Raw genomic sequence first — 19,478 nt, 5'->3', positions numbered from 1 at the left:
TGCTGACTAATCAGTTGACTGATTGACCTGGCAGACCCTGATGCCGGGGTTCTTGTTTTCCGAGTCGAAGAATGAACTTAGCAAACAGTCAAGGTAGGAGAGCCCGGGAGACTTTTATTGAGATACAGTGAGAGGACACACAGAGCTCCTGGCGTGAGCCAGGCGGGGACAAGAGAGCCCGGGGTGGTGCCTTGTCTAGGGGACTCACAGGTGGTTGAAAGACAAAGAGCTAGGGATGCAGACCCACCAGATGGTCTCTAAATGTTTATCTTTAAAGAGACACAGTTTTCCGGACTATTTTGTAGAGTTAACATAAGAAATTTACTGCTTTGATCCTTTCTCAGAGTGGCAGTTTCTTAGTTTGGGAGCTTATCAGTCAAGGCTGCTTGTGTTGCTTTGAAGGTGAGCTGACTTATTGATTTGATTAGGGCTGGAGGAGGAAAAGCAGCATCTGGGTAAAGTTAAAGATAAACCAGGTTTTTTAGCAGGCTAAAGTAAATTTTACAATAGCTTTATTTAATTGATACCAACAAGACATGGGCTATGCTGAGGTATTTTCTTTTCTGGGAGGTTTACAAACATTTGAGGCTAAGTTACTCCTGGCTTTTTAGTTTTAACTAATTTTCACTGAAGAATGCTTATATTCCTAGTTTGATATTTTACTTTACAGAATTAATGTGACTCTATCTTTGCTTAATTGTTTAATATGGAGTTTTGATAGGGGTCTTTTCCCAGAGGCCTTCACCCTACTCTGACTACACCCACAGGCCCTGTCTCAACCCTTCCCCTTATTCAATATTTGTAAAGATGAGAGCTCACTGGAGAGATTCCCAAATGTACAGGGCCTCTCCAAAATATGCCTGACCACTCCACCATTCCCTAAATCCCAGGAGCTCCCCTCCTACACAAACCCTACTGGGTAGCCCAGGGCCAAATAGGGCGCCCTAGAAAACCAGGTCAGTCCAGGTTACAGGAACTCAGGTAGCTGGGTGGGCTTGTGACATTTGTGCCAAGAGGGGCCCTGGGACATCATTGTAGGTGGTGGAGAGTGGTGGGAGGGGTGTGAAGACAGCAGCAAAATGGAGACAGCGAATTAGTCCCCATTTACTAAAACCAATCTGAAGAGTTGCTGGGTAATAAATGACCTTGAGTCAGTGAGAAAGACAGAATGAGTTCAGCTCCTTTGAGTTTATCTGTTTAACTTCCACAAACATCTAGGGCGTGTGTTTATTTTTAAAAATTTTTATTTACAGCACCATTAAACCGCCTCTGCTTTTAAAAGTGTGCATATGTGCATACATTGTTGGGGGACTTCGCGTGCCACTAGTGAGCTATTTAAACTTTACATCTTAGAGTTCTAATAATTCCCCCAAATGGGACAATTACACTTTGGCAAAATCGTCAGTGAGGACAGAAGGAAGACTTTCAGCAACAAAACTCCACAATACTGTAACATAACTTCAGAGCTCCAGGAAGGGGTCCCCTGAAAATCACCGTCCTTTATGGATGATTCTCATTAGCATTCGAAGCGGGTTCAGTGTCTCTGGCCTGGCTCTGTAGCAAGAGCAGATGGTTGATCCATTTAACAACAATCATGAAAGTTCCATGTAAACAGTAAGGTCCAGAAAAAAAAAAAACACGTCAAAAGGAAGCTCCAGAAAATGACACACCGTCATTAACTAGACTCAAAATTCATAGAAACATTTAGATTCCAGTCAGGGTCAGTCAGTGTCTGATGCAAGTTCCATTTGAGCCGCCAGTTTCCCAAATCAGTAACTTCCATTTCTTCCTGGGGCTGCTCACACCCAAATCTACTCAGAAGCACAAACAGGCGAGTTTATCAGGAAAACAACAGAGCTATAGAAAAGGCATTCAGTCCGTGGTCATTACTTGTCTAAATTCAACTCAAATCACGTTGTGTTGCCGTGTTCTTTTCTAAACCAGCCTTCTCTTTGCAGTTTTTTATTGCAAGAGTGTGAAGATATATTTAAAAGCAGGAACTGTATTTTGTACTCTTGGGGAAAATAGGGTTATGATGTGGCAAAGGATTAAGTTAGCCATAAACAATAAAGTTTTTGTTTTTTTTTAACTTCTGAGCCAGTCACTGTCAGGAACCAGGAAAAAGAAACATCGTCAACTTTAAAATTGGTGGCGAATTAAACACCTTAACCCCAAGAGTCAATTATACTGATAGTATATGGTCTCCTTTTATGGTGGGTTCATCAACTGAGGATATTCATGAGTTGAAGAGATCATCGCAGCACAAAGAGTAAATGCTTTTTTCTCCATTTCATTCATTGTTCTATTAACTGATCTGTATAATCAGATTTGTAAGGTCTTTTTTTCCAAATTATATATATTTTTAAATGTCCAAACTTTCTATGTAGACTACTGGAATTTTTATGAATCATTTGATCTTGTCTTAAAAGTAATTTTTAATGAGTGAATTCTGCAGAATTGATTCTATTCACGGGGATATTGGGCTCTAGAAGGACTTTGTCAATAATATCCCTCAATTACGCTTAAGTCAGGGGTTCAGAATTAGGGGCAAACTTGCCACCAGGGGACACATGACAATGTCTGGAGACACGTTTCATTGTCACAGCTGGTGGGGATATGCATTCAGTAAGGAGAGGCCAGGGGGAGTGCTAAAAATCCTACAATGGATGGACAGCCCCACACAACAAGCTGTTATTCAGGTCAAAATGTCAACAGTGTTGAGACTGAGAAAGCGTAACAAAATCTCTTCCTACCTCACCGGTAGGAAGCTGTCTTACTATTATCCAAAATCTACCTCAGTGATTTCTTTGCATTCCAAGCACCCATTCCCACGGAACTTTGGAGTTCCTGATTTACCTTCCCAAGAGTTTGGATAGTTGGCAGCCAAAAAAAAGGTAATTAAGTATGGACAATATTTTTAATTCTTCCTCACACAATGTTCTCCCTATTGATATTTTGTCAAATAATCCAAGGGATGGTATCTGTGAACCATGGGGCCTGGATATTCATAATGGCCAAATATCATGAAAAAAATTTAACCTCTCTTTTCAAAAAAACAAAGTTGAAGTTTGGAAAATAAAAGCAGACATAGTACTTCCCACAGCTGGTGCTGAAATAATGCGGAAAAGATTCTTTCCCTTGAAATAGAAGTACCCTGAACAGAAGTCAGTGCTACACCTGCGTCCTCCAGGCGAGCACGCGGGATTGCTGCTCCAGCCCAAACGCGCTGAGGATGCCCTGGCTGGAAAAATTATGTTTAGCTCTTAAAAAAGAATTTTCTAGAATTATCCTAGGCACACAGGAACACTAAACTGAGTGACAGTGGTTTTCTAATCTTGGAGAAAAACAGTATTGTATAAATCCACTTTTCATCAGGCACTATTGCTACCAAGCAGCATTGAGTCAAAGGGAAAAAGAAAAGTCGTGCATTTCCTTGGGAAGATTAAATGCAGGGCAATTAAAGGAGAGTAAAACCCAAGTAAAAATGCCAGACGGCATCACAGCAGCTGAGAGGGGAAAGGCAACCACCTACCCTGGCACAAAAATACTGCATTAATTAGCTGGTTTGAACATTATTAAATACGTGCCACCGAAGTGTCTTATACCAGTATTATTTTACTGGCTCTAGTCCATAATTTGATATTATTTTATTGGCTCTAGTCCATAATTTGATGTTCCTAAGTGTCTAGCAACAAATTTTTCTGAGGTTAGATTTAATTATATTGGAATTAAGTGCCTTTTCCTTTCCAGAAAAATGCTTTAGAGATTAAATTTACAGAACACTATTTGGATGTAAACTAATAGGCAATCCTTTAGCCAACTGAACAAAAATGATGGATTTGTAATTTTTTCTTTTAATAAAAGCAAAATGGTGAGAAATCAAATTAGACTTTTAAATCTGGAATTGAGACAAATTTCTTCTTTCACTCCAAATCATCTAAGCCAACAATTATTCCAGAAGAATTTGGTCCATGTATCACCTTGATGTGTTTCATAGAGAGGCCCTGTTTTTTATGAGTACATGACAAAATATTAACATTAAAAATAAAAATGTTTTCTTAAATTTTACCCCTTTCTTAGCTCCATAGTATATATATAGCCTAGTCCAATATACTCCTAAGGATAAAAACATATTTAGGTATTCTTCTATTTACCTCATTTATGGCCAATTTAAACTCAGATAATACATTTTTGAGGTATGAAAAGATTCCTATCCTACTGACCATAGTTGCTTACTTACTTCAGACTTAGAATTTAAGAAAGCCACCTTTTTTAAGCGGTGTTTGTGCTGAAAAAATGTGGGCGTTTTTTCCATTAGCAACCCGACATTTCTGGTAAGTACTGTGCAGATTCTAAAGAGGACTTGGTACTTACAGTCTGAGATGATCACTTTCAATTTTACAACCCATTAAGGAAGATTCTAGTTCTCTAGTAAGGCACCTCCAATTTTCTCATACCTATTTGGAGACTGTTCTGATTAAAATATTGCTGCTTAAACAATTTGTTAAATACATGGCAGATGTGTCCTCAATACTAACATAGGTTAGTTACAGGTTCAAACTAGATTCTAGCACATTTATTTGAACTTGGTAATATGGGTCAGAGACATACAAAAAAGTGTAAACTCTTCAAAATACATTGAAGGCAGCAATTAAATTCTCATTTCTCTCTGCACATTTGCCCATTAAGTTACTAGTTGGCAGCTATAATAAATACCTTAAAATATGTCTAATTAAAGAAAAGACAATCTAGTTACTTTTTGGCAGGAATGAATACTCAATGTCATATATTCGAGGAATACTCATTTTCTCCGGGTAAATGCTATACTGATCAATGTGATCATATCAAAGAAGACTCAAAGGAAACTGGAACAACTAAGTCATTATTAAGCAATAAATGAAGACAGTTCCAACTGGACTGACTCTAAAAGGCAGTGTGTACGAACTTCTGTCATACTTCCGGAAGTAGAAATATTCCCCAACTTCCAAGTGAAAAAAAAGCATACTATATATTTAAACATTTGAAACATGCTACAGCTGTAGTTCACAGCAAAAAGTACACATTAGTTTTCTCTCCACCTCATAAAACCAAGAGGTGGTCAAAAAGCATTTTCCTCCTACCCTCTGCCATTAAACTGTACTTCTTCTAATATTCTGAGAGTATTTTCCAACTTCATGGGTATTTATTTGATATTTATTCAAAAATGAGTCAAAAAAATTTTCTGCAGTGACAGAATTACCTAACTTTCCTCTTTTATGATCTTATAGTGGAGTTGGGGAAAAAAAACAGCTATTATGGTTATTAAAGTTTTTTGATGTACTTGGCTATGAGCTCACCTGAGAGTCAGCTACAAGTTCTAATCAGTTTAAAACATAAACTACTTTGAATCCTGTGTCCATGGCCATTCAGTCCCAGTGTTCAATGTCCCTGATACATATACAAGATCAGTTGGCTTCAGGAAATAATTGTCCAAAATGTCCAAACTAAAACGGTTGAGGAAAAGCAGCAGAAGACACCCAGGACAATGTAAAGGGTTCTCAGTGACATAAAAATGAAGACACGTTCACCTAATATCCCAACCAACCCACCCCTACTGAACGCGGACAGCGCACACGGCAGACTTGGGCAGGGCCTACCAACCACACAGCTCCCTCCACAAGCCAAGCTGGTGCTTCCAACATGCCTCATCTATACAGTCTGTTTAGGGGGCGCCAGGTTAAAAATGTGTACTGCTGGCATAACCTTGGTCCTCCTGAGTTTTGCTGACAGCTTGTCCGTGCTCACTCAGACAGCCTTCCAGAGATACTTCGATAGCCACGTCTGTGGTTTCTCTTTGGTATGGGTCCAGAGGGGGACAGCCATTGTGCTCAGCACAGCCATTGACGTGGGCCAGAGGCAGCGCCCTGGGGGGACAGCACAGCTGCTTCTCACAGGCTTTGGAGATGCAGGGTGAGCTGCAGAGCAGCAGCAGGTCCTTCTGTTCCAGGGGCTCCTTCAAGTCCACATGCTCAAACTGGATGGTCACATTGTGGATTCCCGCCTTGTGGAAGATTTCTCGAATTTTGACACTGGCATCCTGATATTCTCTGTCCTTCTGATACTTGATATGCAGGGTGGCAATGATCTTCCCATTTATAAGCTCCCAGATGTGCACCTCATGTACACTGCTAATACCAGGCACGGCAGAGAGTTTACTCACTAGAATAGAGAAGAGCAAATAATAACTACGGTGAGTGCTATATCTGAAGCAGGCAACTACTACAGAAGGGACGTGGTCCCTTTAAACATTCTCACCACAATGATATATTTACTGAGTAATAGGAAGAAAGATAGCTGTGCCTGTATGGGTACATTTCCCCGTACTCCTTCTCCCCTCTGACTTCCTACATCATACATTGTTAATCCACAGACAGCAATTTAAGGAAATTAACAACCAAAACCCCTGCCCAGGGTTGCTGAGTTTGCAAGGGAAGGGAATGGACAGTCTAACGGATTGCCAGTGCGAGTATAAAGTAGGATGCCTTTTTTAAAGGGGGTAGTTTGGCAATATGGTTTGAAAACTTTTACCAGCAATTCTAGTACTAAGAATTTAACCCAAAAGAAATAGCCAAATAGAAGCCACAGGGCATAAATCTGCAAAGAAGTAAAAAGCTAACCTTTTCAAACAATATGGCTTCTCTCTCACTTACCAACTGTACATTTCCCTGTATGGCCCCGGAAGATGACTGGTTAGCCAGAGACGGGTAAGATTCCTCAAGGGAGGAACAACCTAAGACAGGCACAGTCGCAGGGGGGCCATCAGGTGAGAATTTGGGGATCAACAGAGGTGAGGCTCAGAACCTCATCCCCCCTGCTTTGAGAGAAATCTTCTGCATCCGTGGATGTCTTGCTGCCCTTGTCTAGCCTGGATTAATACTTAGTCCGTAGGTACACATCTGATCATCTGATCATCTACATTTGCCCTCTTAGAGCACTAAACTATGTTTTCTACCTTTATCTTGCATCTACCTATCACTTCAGCATTTTATTAAAGATAAAAATAATAATAATAATGGAGGGAGAAATGTGGGATCAACATATAAATAAAGTACAAAAATCAAATGAGTATTCATATTTGACCTGATTGTTTATAGGTCATAATGCGTGGTCAAAACCGAAAGATTCTGTGATGAATGCCCTTGTACTGTTCACCATGTAAGAATTTATTCACTATGTAAGAATTCGTTCACCATGTAAGAACTTGTTCGTTATGCTTCAGAAGATTGGAGACTGATGAGAATTAGGCTTGAGATGGATTAATGATTGTACATTGAGCATTAACCCCCCTATACTGAATTTTATTGTTAACAACCATTTGATCAATAAATATGAGAGATGCCCTCTCAAAAAAAAAAAAAAAAAAAAGAAATAGCCAAGTATTTATGTACAGGAATGGCTCGTTGGTCGATGCTCTTTGTATTAAAACAAAAAGGAAACAGTTAAATCAATTACATAATGGAATTGCATGCAGCCATTAAGAAAGTGGCATATTTAAGGATATGCAAAAAGGTATATAAGGTATTTTTCAATGAAAAATCAAATAGCTAAACTGTATATATGGCACGGTCCTTTTATCCTTCTTTTTTTTTTTTTACAAAGTATCAGTGAATATACATAAACAAATTTTTTAGGCCGCTGTAGGTTTTTTTGACTAACTCACAAAAATATTAAGCATGGTCATATATGGGGGAGGTTAAATTATAAGAGATTTCTATTTTCTTTTTAGGCTTTTCTGTGTGTTTTCCATACTTTCTAAAGTGACTGTGTATTTGGAGAGATGATACTGAAGAGTGATTGTGAGCAAAGACCTTGTGGCCAGCTAGTTTGAATTCCAGTTCAATCATTTACCAGCATGGCCTTGGACCATTACCTACCTGCTCTCTGCTTGGGTTGCCTTATCTGTATATTAGGAGTGGTGACAAGAGTACCTTATAGGTTATAGTAAGTTAATTATATTATATAATATGCATTATTCATATATTTACTTATGTATAATGTATTTTCACATATTTATATATTTACATGTTTGTTATATAAACTTCATATAAGAACTTAAGAACACCTAGCATGTAATAAGTGCCATAAACTGTTGCTATTGTCATTGTTATTTTTTTAAACACCTGTTTTTAAATAGGTATATTACTTTGTTGCGAGGCCTGATAAGCTATTCCCTATCACCAATTGTTTGGTATGTTTATCCGGTTCCCTCAAGTGGGAGAGAAGCTGAAAGGCAAAGACAATGCTGTGTATCTGCTCCCCGCTGCCTCCCTCCCCCACCTCCTACCTCCTCCCCCTGCAGCTTTGGGCAGATAGTAGACATACAGGCCAAAGAAGAGGTCAAAAAAGGAAAAAGCACATCCCGGGGAAAAGATCGTAGAGGAGCACCAGCTGTTGGCAACGGTTCTGCCAACTGGTCCCAGTGCCCGCTACTAAACAGAGGGCCGGCAGCACCGTGACCTCCCCAGAGCAGTCACCCCGTAATCGCTCCTTCAGAGGGGACAGGCTGGCCATGGCCACACAAGGCATTATTAAGACCCGTTCAAACCTAAGGTCAGGTATTTGTCATGAAATGAGGTCCCAGACTTTGAGCCCCATAGGGGGCCTGGGCTCTATTTCATGTTTACTGGATCGCTAGTGAAGCAATGACAGACAGAATAAGAGCAAATATTCATGAAAATGTTCTTTTCTATTAGAACATAGTCTCCATTTAGAAACACTAGAAATACAGTTGCACATTCAATTTCTCACCCATCTAGATAGTTCCCATTAGAAAATGCTATAAAGTCTCTAAAAGTTTTATCCTCAGGTGCACATAACTAAAGTGCGAGTTTGACCTGTTCGAGCAAAGAAACAGATTTCATTATTGAATGAGGTTGCAAATGGTCTGGATTTAAAACAGTCCTTTTTACACTGATAGATCGACATGGTGACTTGCATGTCCATAAAAACTCAATTAACTAGAAAGCAGGGTGTAGAATACAAATGAATGATTCATGTTTTCAGAATAAGGATAATAAAAATCAAGGTCTTGACAGAGTGGCCTCATCTGAGTTAAAATACATCGTTGACTTGAGGGTAAATTGCCCACGAATAGGTATTGCCCAAACACTATATTCTCAGACTTCTGCAGCTGAGCCAGACAATCATGGGTGGCAAAGGACCTTTGGCTCTTACAGCTGTCAGTCACTTTACGAGGCTACAAAACATATGACAGATGTCTTTGCTGCCTGGTGACATTTCATTATTTCAGGACACATGGATCAAACCCTGTCTGACATCATGCTGGCCCTCCGGCCTGAACACACGCAGTGGGCCACAGTTCCAGGTCACCATCATCTGACTTACTCAGCTCTTCCACGTTGACTCCTTTGGGGACCATCTGCAGCAGAATGGCAGCGGTCTCCTTGATGAGTGGGAAGGCCGATGACAAAATGATGATGACCATGGCGACAGTCAGGCTGGGGTCGATGTAGCACTGCCAGTTACATGCATCCTCGGGCTTCAGAGGAAGCACATAGAATATGATGGCTGTGATGACCACAACCACCGACCCCAGGGCATCTCCCATCACATGCAGAAGTACACCTGCCGGGAAGACAGAAAGACGGCTAAGGCGCAGATCCAGCCATGCGACACTCATTTGACTTGGGTTCCCAAGGCTATGAACACTTGTTGCTATTTGTTTTCTTTTTGGTTAGAACAGTAGGACAGATTAGAATGAAAAAATAATGGCAACTGCTTCACAGAACACAAAACCTCAGGTCACCATCCCAGGTGCTAAAGAATCTGGAACAGCCTGGGAAGATTCTGAGCTGCAGACTTGTGGGCAGAGGGACTGTGCATGTTCACAGTGCCACACTGCTGCCACCTGCCACCCCACAGAAGGCACTGGGCAGAGAAACAGAAGCTGAGCAAGTGGTTTCTTTCCCTTTTCAGACAAGTGTCTGTACTTGAAATCGCTTTAAACATTTTTAAAAAGAGAGGGAACTAAGATATATCAAGAAAGAGGTTCTTTTTATTCTGCCATCCCTCTGTCTTGATCTGTTCTTCTCCCTTCATTATGTACATTTGCCAACTTCTCACTCAGCCCGATGTCGTTTAAGCTGCCTTTGGTTTAAGAGGTCTTTGAGAACAGGGACTCCAGCAGCATTCCCGCTGAATAAAGGGCCATTCGTCAGAATAAAATAAAAGTAAAATGCTGCAGATAATCACAAATATTGTGGATGCCTTTAATTAAGGGAACCATTCCTAGAGGTTTGATTATGATACAGAAAGCATGCAATCCTACCAAAGAGAGCTGGGGGTCCAATTGCTAGACACAGATGAAACTGGCAGTTAGTGAGCTAGGGGCAAACGTTGTCAGAAGGCTTATAAAACATAAACACAAAAGCAACATCAGAATCTTGCTATTTGAATTATGGTTTGCAGATTAGCAGTATCAGCAACTTCTGGAAGCTTACAGAAATGCAGACTCACAGGGCCCTCCTCAGACCTGCTGAATCTGATTCTGCATTTTAACTAGATTCGAATGCATATAAAAGTTTTCGAAGTACTGCTCTAGAACAAATCATATAGAAGAAAAGTCTGCTTTATCGAGCTAATTCCTCCTCTTGGCAATACTTCTAGCGTTCTGAGTAGCATCATAGGTAAAACAGCACTTTGCAAACAAACGAAGTGTAATTTTTGGCAACTTGTCCCCACAGAAAAGACAGGAACAAAAAGAATCCCACACTTACTTATGGTAATTGCATTCTGACTGAACAAAAACATTAAACAGTGGCATTTTCCAATTCTGTGCTCTCTTCCCCACTCCACCCCAAAGGAGCATCTTAGTTCCCAGTTTGAGAAACAAAACGTTCCCGGTACACCTGGCTCCTCCTTGAGCAACCGAATATCAGTTTTAACCTTCTCCAAGGCAGTACAAAATACTACCATAAAAATAGGAAGACCAAATACTTCCTATTGCAATTGACATGGATTTCACTGCCTGACAGTCTGTGACTCTGTTGCCTGCATGTCGGCCTCATTTCCTCTGTTAGACTCTAGGCAGCATGAAGGTGAGAGTCACACCCTGCACCTCCCTTGTTTCTATTTAAGCATTGCAGGTGTAGACGGAAGGTACTCAATAAAACAGTATTTATAAAAATAAAATAGTCATTACTGGCATGACCTGGAGTAACTTCTGTCTTTTCCTTAATAATAATAACTGTAATGCTAGCTAACAGGCATGCACCAGAGGTTGTATGTACGCTACATGTATTTACACTAAGGACTTGCTGAAGAGGTTACTCTTATTTTACAAATGAGGAGACTTAGGCATAGACCAGCGAAGTAACTTATCTAAGAGCACATGGATAGGAAGTGTGAGAATGGGGATATAAGTCTGGGTGGTCTGACTTAAGAACCACAGTGCATCCTGCCTCATATAAGATCTAAGTTCCAGTTTCAGGTTTTCCTTCTGAGAAATCTCGTTCTTAGCTCCCAGCTCCTGAGAATTATATAAAATACCATTCAAACCTATTTTTCTCATGATCCACAGTCAGAACCCTACTTTGCATCCTAGCACACACACAGGCACACACTAAAACAAATGTTTTGTGAAAGATCTAAATTTATCCTTACATGTGATTTATTACTATTTTCTATTCAATTTCATTCAATGCTAGTTAAATTTCTAAATACTGATCATACTTTACTAAGTTGGTTTTATGACCCAAACTAACATGTCCTTCAGTTGGGAAAACTGCTTAAAGCAGCACCACTTCAATACACTTTGGGACTGAGTATTATGCCATGTTTTCTGACCCCCCATGTATGAACGAAGAAGGCATGGTCATTATGCTCTGGGGACCGAAGTCCACCAGCAGGACGCTGAGTTAAATGCATCCATCACCTCCAGATGGGAAGTCACAGGGAAGGCTTTTTGAGAGATGAGTAGTTTGAGCAAGACTCTGAAGGGGAGACAGACTCCAACAGGCAGTAATATCCCAGCCAGAGCGAACTCAGAGAGAAGGTTCTCCAGGCAAAGAACCCCAGGGGGGCTGCAGATGAAGACGAGCTTGTCGGGCAGCATGGGAAACGGGGACACTAAGGGTGGAGGGAGGGACCCCGAGAGTCATTATATGAGTCATGGACCTCACGAAAGCCAACCTCGCTGAGCAACGAGACCCTCATCTGTGAAATGGGGATGATGGTTATATCTGCCTCATTTCTCTGGCTGCGAGGTGATGACAATCATGAGCACCGTTTGTTGAGTGGGTCCTCTGTGCTGTTCCGACCACTCACGGAGCTCTCAGAACACAGGGAGGTTGGCGTTGTCACCATTATACAGACAAGGAAGCTGAAGCTCAAAGAGGCTAAGTTGCTTGCCTAAGGTCACCGAGCTGGTAGAAGGTAGAGCAGAACCCAAGCAGACCTCACCTCACTATCAGTGTGCAATGGTGGGGGGATGGGGAGAGAGTTTAGGGGTGATGAGAAGGGCAGAAATGTCTAGAAAGGGATACTGACATCTGAACAGCATGCCCTTGAATGTCAGCAGTATTAGGACCTTGTTCTGAATGCCATTCAGGTTTCAGAGAAGACTCTGGGGTGACCACATCTAAGATTCAGAAAGACACACCAGGCAGAATTATCTGAGGAACAAAAATCACCACTTAAAAGGCAACTAAATCATCCGATTAGTCATAACCCTCCAAGGTTAGCTTTGCAATGACAGGGCGGCTCAGCACTTGACCCTCATTGTTGTCTTCAGATAAAAACAAAAGACAAAAATATTGGCATATAACATGGCAATTTGGCATAAGCAAACATTAGATAATTATCCCAGTGCTCAGAAAAGCCATCAGCGCTGTTGAATTCATGGAATAGCCAGAAACACAGTGCCTTAGCACTGGGCATTAGCAAGTGGTTATGGAAGGATGAGAGATCTTTGCTATTGGGAAAAAAATAAGAACTAGAAAGAAACATCTCACCAAAGGACATGTACATTCAGAAGAAGGCAAGATTGCTATTCATCTATTTATATTTATACTGAAATGCAAAGGGCTAATCGTCTTTCCACACTGTCACATTTCTAATGCATCACGTTTGATCCCATTAAATGGAAGTCGACCACTACCATGCGCGTCAATGAGATTCTTTAAAGAACTGTGCCTTCGCTGTGCTTTGCAATAGAAGATGGAGTGTGTTTCTCAGTAGGCCATTTTTCTTATTCTATTGGAACAAGAGAAACAGTATTGAAAACCAACAGATGGTTTCTGTTCACAGCACCCCCATGGGATGTTTGTTCCCCTGCAGATCTGTGGGGACAGTCCTTCTTTCAGAAGCAGTGGCCTAAGTGTTGGAAATGTCACCATTCAGTGGATTGTGTACCCTGGAGATCCTGTGAGGAGTTTAGAGGCTGTGTGTGGTGATGGGAAGAGGAGACATTCCAAGCAGGAGCCCAGAATACCAGCCCTGCCTCTGTCTGTCACTAGCTGGGATGACTTGGGGTGCAACCTGACCCTCTAGATTCCGTGTCCTTAGCTGTAAAATGAAGAGGGCATGTTCCATTCTTCCTAAGACCTTTCCAGCTCTAACATTCTGTGGCCCCTCTCTGACTCATGGCTGCAAAGATACAGGACCTAAGGTCAGGCCAGCCCCCCACTTAGCCCGAGACATGGACACTGTTAGCCAAGGCGTGGGCACTGAGCTCACCCTTGCAGAAGAGCACAGGTTACATAGAGCCCGGCAATTCCACTACTGAATAACAATAGTCTCCACCTGGTAAGACTGTTACAATACTAAGTGTCTCATTCATGTATGGTCCTGGCACAAAGTATGTACTCCATTAAATTTTAGCTACTCTTCCTGCCATTTTTGTGAGCGCTCTACATACTGTATGTCACAAGAACCTCATAAAGCAGATACAATTATTATTCCCATTTTGAAGAGGAGGGGATTGCAGGCTTAGAGAGGGCCAGTAACTTGTCAAAGCCACAGAGTCTCAAGCGGCAGGGCCAGGACCCAAACCCAGACAGCTTGAGCTCAAACCAAATCTTCCAGCCACTGCGTTATGCACCTGTTAGAAGCCAGAGGGGCACTTTTGCTAGTGCCTGGGGACCACAGGGCTTAGCCAGACAACGAGGCATTTACACTGACATTTTTCTACCCAGGAGCTCCAATAGCTTTGGACTCAAAAGTAGCAAGTTTCTCTTACATTATGCTTCCCAAAACAGGTCCACAATACCCACTAGCCCTTACTCTTATTCCTCTTTGCTCTTTCTCTGAAAGATAAGAATGAATAATTAACAGAACATGCTTGGAAAGGTGAAAGTGCTATAATGGTGAATTCCATCTCAGAAACCTTCAATGTAGAGTTTTTAAACTGAACCTTGAAAAGTAAAGGTAAAAAAGGATCAAGATTCTTCAATACAGATTGCTTTAGATTTACCGCCACCCATGCTCTTTAGAAATTCCCCCATTGCAGTTCCATTATAAAAAACTAATTTATTTAGATGTTTTTAGGGGCTCATGCCTTGTTTTCTGATTTTCCCTGTAGATCCATTCTGGGTATCAAAACTCTCAAAACTGAAGGGGTGTCCTGGATTATTCATTTTTCTTTATATCCTTTCTATCTAATCCCCACTACAGGCATTCCCCAAAACATCAGGGAAAGGGCTGCATAATCTTTCTTAAGACTCTCAGCGTCAGGAGTGGGGACTGACCCTTCTGCGCCCAGTCTGAAGCAGAACCTGTGCCCAAGAGGTGAAAAGGAGCTATGTTGGTGTCTGGTGAGAAATGCACCTCTGACCTCCCCGGGCTGGCCTCTGCCCAGGGCTTGCGACCTTGAGGGATGCTAGTGAATGGTCTTCCACATGCCTCACCAGAGCCCCCACTTGGGGCCTGGAAGGGGAGGGTCAAGTGTGCCAACAGACCAATCACAGATTTCTGTTTCTGGCAGAAAATAACTGAGGCACCGAGGGTCATTCAGCAACGCCACCACCCTGTCCCCACCTGTATCAAAACCATACTCAGTTAGCAAGGGCTGCATTTTATGTCAGTGATACCCACGGTGGGGCAGAAGCAGCTAAAGCAGACATGCCACAGACCTGTGAAGCTCTGGAGTAGCAGCATCAGCATGGGTCTAAGTGCAGCGAGATAAATCATTAGCAGCTAGTGCCTCCCGCAAAATCGATGCAGTGATTAGGCAAGAGCTGGGCCATAGTCTGTGCAGGTAAATGGCCCGCCTTCTAATGCACCTTACTAAGAGGCAAACAGAAATGAATGGTACGGCACAGCCCCTATATCCTACTGAAAAGGGTTTCCAATTGATGCCAAGTCAACCCTACCTCTGATATTCAGGGCTTCGGACTTCTTCTCCTTTTTCACAATCTCCTCTGGCTCATTCTGGGTGTTCAGGGAATCACCTGCATTCAAAGAAGAAACCTTGTGTTGTGTATAAGTTCTACAAGCAAAAAGAACCAATGGACTCAAAACCAGTTTTGTTATTTTAAAATCCTATTAGCTTACCAGACACCCCCCCACCCCAACCTCTCCATACACACAGTCCAGCATAGTACAATATGGCCTGCAAACAAGCCTTGTGATCCACTTTTGGGCTTCATGCACTCTTCCATTCAAGTTAAATTAAAAAACCTATACCTCCCAAGGGGACAGAGGACGGTCAAAGGGGGAGAGAAATAATGTAGGCACAGCTAGCAGCTCCTGAAGGGGCACCGTTTGGGGAGTGCTATCTGTTGCCCAATAAAAATAACTGAATTCTGAGAAAATCAATTCTTCTATACAGAGACCATCAGCAGTAGGGAAAAGAGACAAAGGCTGCCGAGGATGCAGTAGAATAAAAGAAATCGTAAGCGGTATGTTAAGTTAGCAGAAGAGAATTAAAGCGGAACTGCAGAGGAAATGGATTGGAAAAGAAATAGAAAGCAGAGGGCGTGGGCTGAGGAGGAAGGACTGGGCGCGCAGGAGGGGAGGGAAAGGCAGGGGAGCCGGAGGATGCACCCGAAAGGCACCTGCTGCGTTTGAGGACACGGTCGCCCGCTCCTCCGACTTCCTCTCCGCCGCGGCCGCGCTGAGCGTCCCCGCCGAGGCCCCGGGGGCCGTCGCGGAGGCGGCGCGTCCCCCGCCCTCGGCGCCCTGCGGCCCCGCGAAAGCGCCGTGAGCCCCGCGCTCTGCCGGCTGCTGCTGCGGGCGGCGGCGGCGGCCGCAGCCGGCGAAACACGCAGCGCAGTCCTGGAAGACGAGCAGCCCCACAACGTTGACGGCCAGCCCCAGGGCGCCGACGATGAGCACCAGCTGGGGGTCGTCGATGCGCTCGGGCCGGGCAAGGCGCAGCACGGCGTCCACGGCGATGGTGAAGCACAGCGCGGTGAGGAAGACGGCGTTGCTCAGCGCGCCCACCACCTCGGCGCGGCTGTAGCCGTACGTGGCCCGGGAGCCCCGCGCGGGGCGGCGCGCGATGTAGCCGGATCCCAGCCCCACGCACAGCGAGATCAGGTCGGACAGCATGTTGAAGGAGTCGGAGAGCAGCGCGATGGAGTTGCCCAGGTGGCCCGAGACCAGCTCGGCCACGAAGAAGACGGCGGTGAGCACGAGCATGAAGAGCAGCCGGCACGTCCTGCCCGAGTAGCGGCCCATCTCCCCGCAGGGCGCGCGGTGCGGCGCCGCCTCCGCAGCTGGGGGCGCGGCCGTGCGCCCCTGACTCGCCGCGCCAGCCGCGCGCCTGCCCGCAGCCCCGCGCCCGCGCTGGGCGTTTTATAAGGCTCGGCAGAGCGCCCCCAGGCCCGCACGGCCAGAGTCTAAAGGACTCCGACACGCCGGCGGGATCTGGAGACCGTGCGCGCCGCCCGCGGCCCCTTCCCCCTCGCACGCGTCCTGGCCTCGCTGGGCAGCAGGCCACCGGCCAAGGTCTGTCCTGTCGGGCAGGGCCGGGCGGAGAGGGGAGCTGCAGAGTGGAAGGCCCGCGTCCGACGTCTCCCCTCGCAGACGCCCCCAGAGGTGGGATTCCCCCGATGACCCCCGCTTCTCCAGTCAGCTCCTCAGAGCTCTCAGTGCCCCAACTATTGACTCAGCTATGAGGACCTTGACTGGGTGTGTTCCTGGGGCGGCCGTGGACAGCTTCACGTACGTGCTTGCATTACAGATTCTATATTAACCCGGGAAGGCTCGGGGCCAACGCTGCCCTTCAAGTGCTTCCTGCTTTGCGTTTGGCGAGGTTTGGGCTGAATCCCCCTCTCAGCACCCCACTTCATTCCCACCAGTGGTGTATAGCTGGTGTGTCCTCTCTTCTTGCTCATGGCCTTCATAAAGAGCACATTGTCGTTTCTGTCACCCCCTCATGGCACAGTATCGCCCCTCTTCCTCCCCCACCCTCCACTTTAGGATCATCATCCCAAGGCCTCCTTCCGGAAGTGAACTGCAGGCAGCCCCGGAAGACAGCACAGACCACATTTGTAAGCATGGCGCTCCCAACCAGCACCCAGAAATGCAGTTTCTCTGAGGTAGACACAAGTCCCTTGACCACCAAAGGAGCCAGGGTGGCCTCCTTGCTTCATTCTCCACTGGAGAGAATATTGTGCTCACCACGGTGTACCCCTAAAGAGCATGACCTGATACTCATAGCTCAGTGCCTGACCCACTTAAAGGTTCATTCCAAATAGGGACTTTCCTGTTGACAAGAGGCTCTGTTCCAAGTAAACTTATCCAGGAGAGAACTATCTCCAGGACTCCGGGAAAGGTGGAGGGGCAGAACCTATGAAGGGTATTTGCTGGCAGTCAGGAAGTGGGGTGCAGAAAGTCCTGCAGGTTTCCTTATGGGGTTGGTTTGTTTTATATACTCATGTCTTATTCCAAAAAGGATCTGAAAACGAAGTCTAATGACTTCTCTTTCCCCTCCCCAACCCAACCCCTGGACCTTCAACCATTCCTGAAAAAACACATCTGTTTTTGGCTTGGAAATAAACAATGTCTCACTCCAAAAAAAAAAACACAGAATCCACACTAGCAGAACATTCTGATGCTAGCCCCATTCATCACCTTAGCCTTGTGAAACGTGATCCTATCTTTTAATGTTCTCTGAGGGTCCCCAGTGAGTATGCTACATAAAACATCCTTGATCCACGGGTTCCACCTTATGCCAGATAAGCCTCCAAACCGATTTCCCTCTCTACCTCCAGGAAGAGATCTCTGAGAACTTGAGAAAAGTGATCATTTACAACAGTCTCTAGTATTAAAATGATCAGCAGTTTCAAAGAAAGAGATACAGGTCCATGAAAGTTTTGAAGTTGTGTGGCCCAAACAAGTTCCTTAGTTGTCCAGGGCAGTCTTCACTACTGTAAGAAGGGAATAGTAAGAGTGCCTCTCCATAGGGTTGTGCGTGTTAAAGGAATTAATAAGTCTAAAGTGATTATAACATAGTTAGCACTCAATAAATGTTAGCTGTTTATTAAAACACAGCAGACAGCAAGAAAAAGACACTGGTGGGGTGAGGAGCAAGGGACTGGGTGGGAGGAGGGGAAAGCAAAGTCATCCAGAGATCCACATGTCATCCTCAGCATATTATATTAGCATTAGTATGACAGCACGCATGTGACAGAATTGCTTCTGAGCCACAGGTGACATACTATAATACAAAGACATGCCAGAGTACTGCTGCCTCGCCAGTTTCTGGTTTATGCTGTCTTCAGACTTTGAGACCCCTGAAACATGGAACATACAGCAGCAAAGCTGACAACAACACAGCGAGACCTTCTGAAAATCTCTTGACAGTGCCAGCGTAGTCCCGGCTGATAGCATTTCTTTGTCATTCCCACAGAAAGAAAAACCTGACCAGCAGAAATATATCACTTTTGCCTGTGACCCAGTCGGTCTCCTAGGCCAAGGCAGGTAATAAGAATTAGGTCCCAGGAGGGCAGTGGATGGGCCTATAGAGCCAGCAGCTGCGGAGGCACAGGAGAGAGCTGTCAGTGTCTAAGGTGCCCTGCCCAGGGTCTAGTTCCTGACTTTAGAAAGGCTAAGGTGGCTACAAAATACTGAAAAAAAAAGTTTTGCCTGAGTACGTATGATTATACATATGGTTTATTTATAGACTATATAATCTAAATTAATTGACAAAAACATGGACTGCATCTTACACTTGACTAAATTACAAGGTTTCAGTAGCTATTGTTGATGAGCTCTGCCTCAGCCCAGCTGGTGCTGAGTTTACAGGCGTTGTCTCATTTCACCCTCTACAGCACCATAAAATACTGTTTTATAGGTGAGGAACCTAAAGCCCAGTGATTTCAAGTAATTTGCCCAAGATCAGACACTCTGTAAGTGACAAAACTGAGATTTGATCTCGGCATCAAGCACTAGACTTTATATTCTTTATCCCCACATTATGCTAACTTAATCCTTTTTAACATTGCTTTTGTTCATTTGTAAACAAAGGAAAGAAT

At 44.0% G+C, this 19,478-nt stretch overlaps 1 protein-coding gene across 2 annotated transcripts; it reads right to left on the bottom strand.

Annotated features, from left to right (window-relative positions):
- Positions 1–88: 88 nt before the first annotated feature.
- On the bottom strand, positions 89–17,106 carry SLC30A10 (solute carrier family 30 member 10). 2 transcript variants are annotated; one of them, XM_073221397.1, is made up of 4 exons: positions 16,053–17,106; positions 15,369–15,484; positions 9,385–9,624; positions 89–6,198 (listed from the first exon to the last, which is right to left on the bottom strand). In XM_073221397.1, the coding sequence occupies exons 3-4, from the start codon at positions 9,605–9,607 to the stop codon at positions 5,717–5,719; spliced, it is 705 nt and encodes a 234-aa protein (XP_073077498.1). In that variant the 5' UTR covers positions 9,608–9,624; positions 15,369–15,484; positions 16,053–17,106; the 3' UTR covers positions 89–5,716. The 2 variants fall into 2 exon arrangements, with proteins under 2 accessions (XP_073077498.1, XP_036870484.2); XM_037014589.2 differs by having other exon boundaries at positions 15,369–15,446; positions 16,053–16,806.
- Between the last annotated feature and the right edge of the window lie 2,372 nt (positions 17,107–19,478).

Source organism: Manis javanica, chromosome 14, assembly GCF_040802235.1.
Source record: "Manis javanica isolate MJ-LG chromosome 14, MJ_LKY, whole genome shotgun sequence".
NCBI classification, from domain to species: Eukaryota; Metazoa; Chordata; class Mammalia; order Pholidota; family Manidae; genus Manis; species Manis javanica.
Note: the sequence above shows the minus strand (reverse complement) of the source record. Positions and strands in the feature narration are given on the sequence as shown.